The sequence below is a fragment of the Etheostoma cragini genome, unplaced genomic scaffold (assembly GCF_013103735.1).
Source record: "Etheostoma cragini isolate CJK2018 unplaced genomic scaffold, CSU_Ecrag_1.0 ScbMSFa_2079, whole genome shotgun sequence".
Classification (NCBI taxonomy): Eukaryota; Metazoa; Chordata; class Actinopteri; order Perciformes; family Percidae; genus Etheostoma; species Etheostoma cragini.
The window spans coordinates 2,604-3,873 of record NW_023266201.1 but is presented as its reverse complement, the minus strand read 5'-3'; the positions used below and the strand labels follow the sequence as shown (position 1 = coordinate 3,873).

Here is a 1,270-nt window from a genome sequence, read left to right as displayed (position 1 = left end):
TTGAAAACGAGGGGTAGCAATATACATTGTGCAACAGCAACAATGGCTGCCGCATCGACCAGAGAGTTAAATGTAAGTATTCTTGGCTTAAATAATTTATTTAAAAATTACAACAGTCTTGTTTTTGGTTTATGCAGTCCTGTGCATATATACTTGCAACCATGTTCCTAACTGCAACTTTTAAAAAATCGCTAGCTTGCAATGCTATATATGCTTATATATATATATATATATTAATATTAATGGTTTATGATACATTGCTACATGCTTTACATTTACCGTCCTGTATCAGCTTCAGACTGGTCTGGAATATCAGAACAGCTGTAGTTAATTTGTCTGTGGTCTTGTGTGTATTTTTTTAGTTTTACACATATGAGTGCCTTTTTATGTGTGTGACATGTAAGTTATGGTTAAAATAGTTGATAATGGTTCTGTACCATAATTTTATGTAACGATTTTGCCTGTTATGTTTAATTTATCAGCAATAAAGACAGATTTTTGTCAACAAAATGTTTTTCTGAACATAAATGACATTCAAAGCGGTGATAACTGAAACAGATATACAACACACCATGTATACAGGGTGTATATGTATCTATACATGATACATGTGTCTATTGCAAACAGACCTACGTTCTAAACAGATAAGAACATATTCCTCTGCACCACCAAAGTGAACATAAAATAGCTGTAAAATATATAAATATATAAATGCATATGTCACTGTTGTCCAAACCCACACAGTTGACAAACAGAGACGCCATCTTGGAAGTTTGTGATCAATACTGTATGGTGATGTAACCAAGTGGTGTCCCATTTCATAGGAGTATGTTTCACCCCTACTCCTTACCCCTTGGTTTCAAGGGCCAAGGGGTAGGGGTAAGGGGTAAGGAGTAAGACAGAGAAATGGGATTCAGCCTAAGTTCAAAAAGTCTCGCTAAATCCTCTTTTATAGTCCCTGTGGTGCAAAAACAATATATGTGTGTGAGAGTGATGTAATGTTGATGTTTCTAATCACGTTATTCCACACAGTAATGTCCTTGTACATTACATACTGCTAAAATACACAGGCCGCCACAGCCTCAGATAACCTTCTGCTTGCTATAGAAGCTGCTATTACTAACTCCCTTTAGAGTCCAGCTGTTTCTCCAGTTGTTAAGGCAGGGCCCGTCTTTAGATCCAAGGGAAGAAGTTCCCAGACTTGCTTTAGAGTCCTGCTGTTTCTGTGTGTGAGAGTGATGTAATGCCCCCCCCCCCTCCTTTCAGGGTG

General features: G+C 37.4%; 1 protein-coding gene across 1 annotated transcript in view; it reads left to right on the top strand.

Annotated features, from left to right (window-relative positions):
- The first annotated feature begins 1,241 nt into the window (after window positions 1–1,241).
- Window positions 1,242–1,270, top strand: part of LOC117940270 (stonustoxin subunit alpha-like) — an 808-nt gene continuing 779 nt past the window's right edge. Inside the window, exon 1 of the mRNA XM_034865613.1 lies at window positions 1,242–1,270. This exon is cut by the window's right edge and continues 43 nt beyond it. Coding sequence (XP_034721504.1) covers window positions 1,244–1,270 — 27 coding nt within the window. The 5' untranslated portion in view covers window positions 1,242–1,243.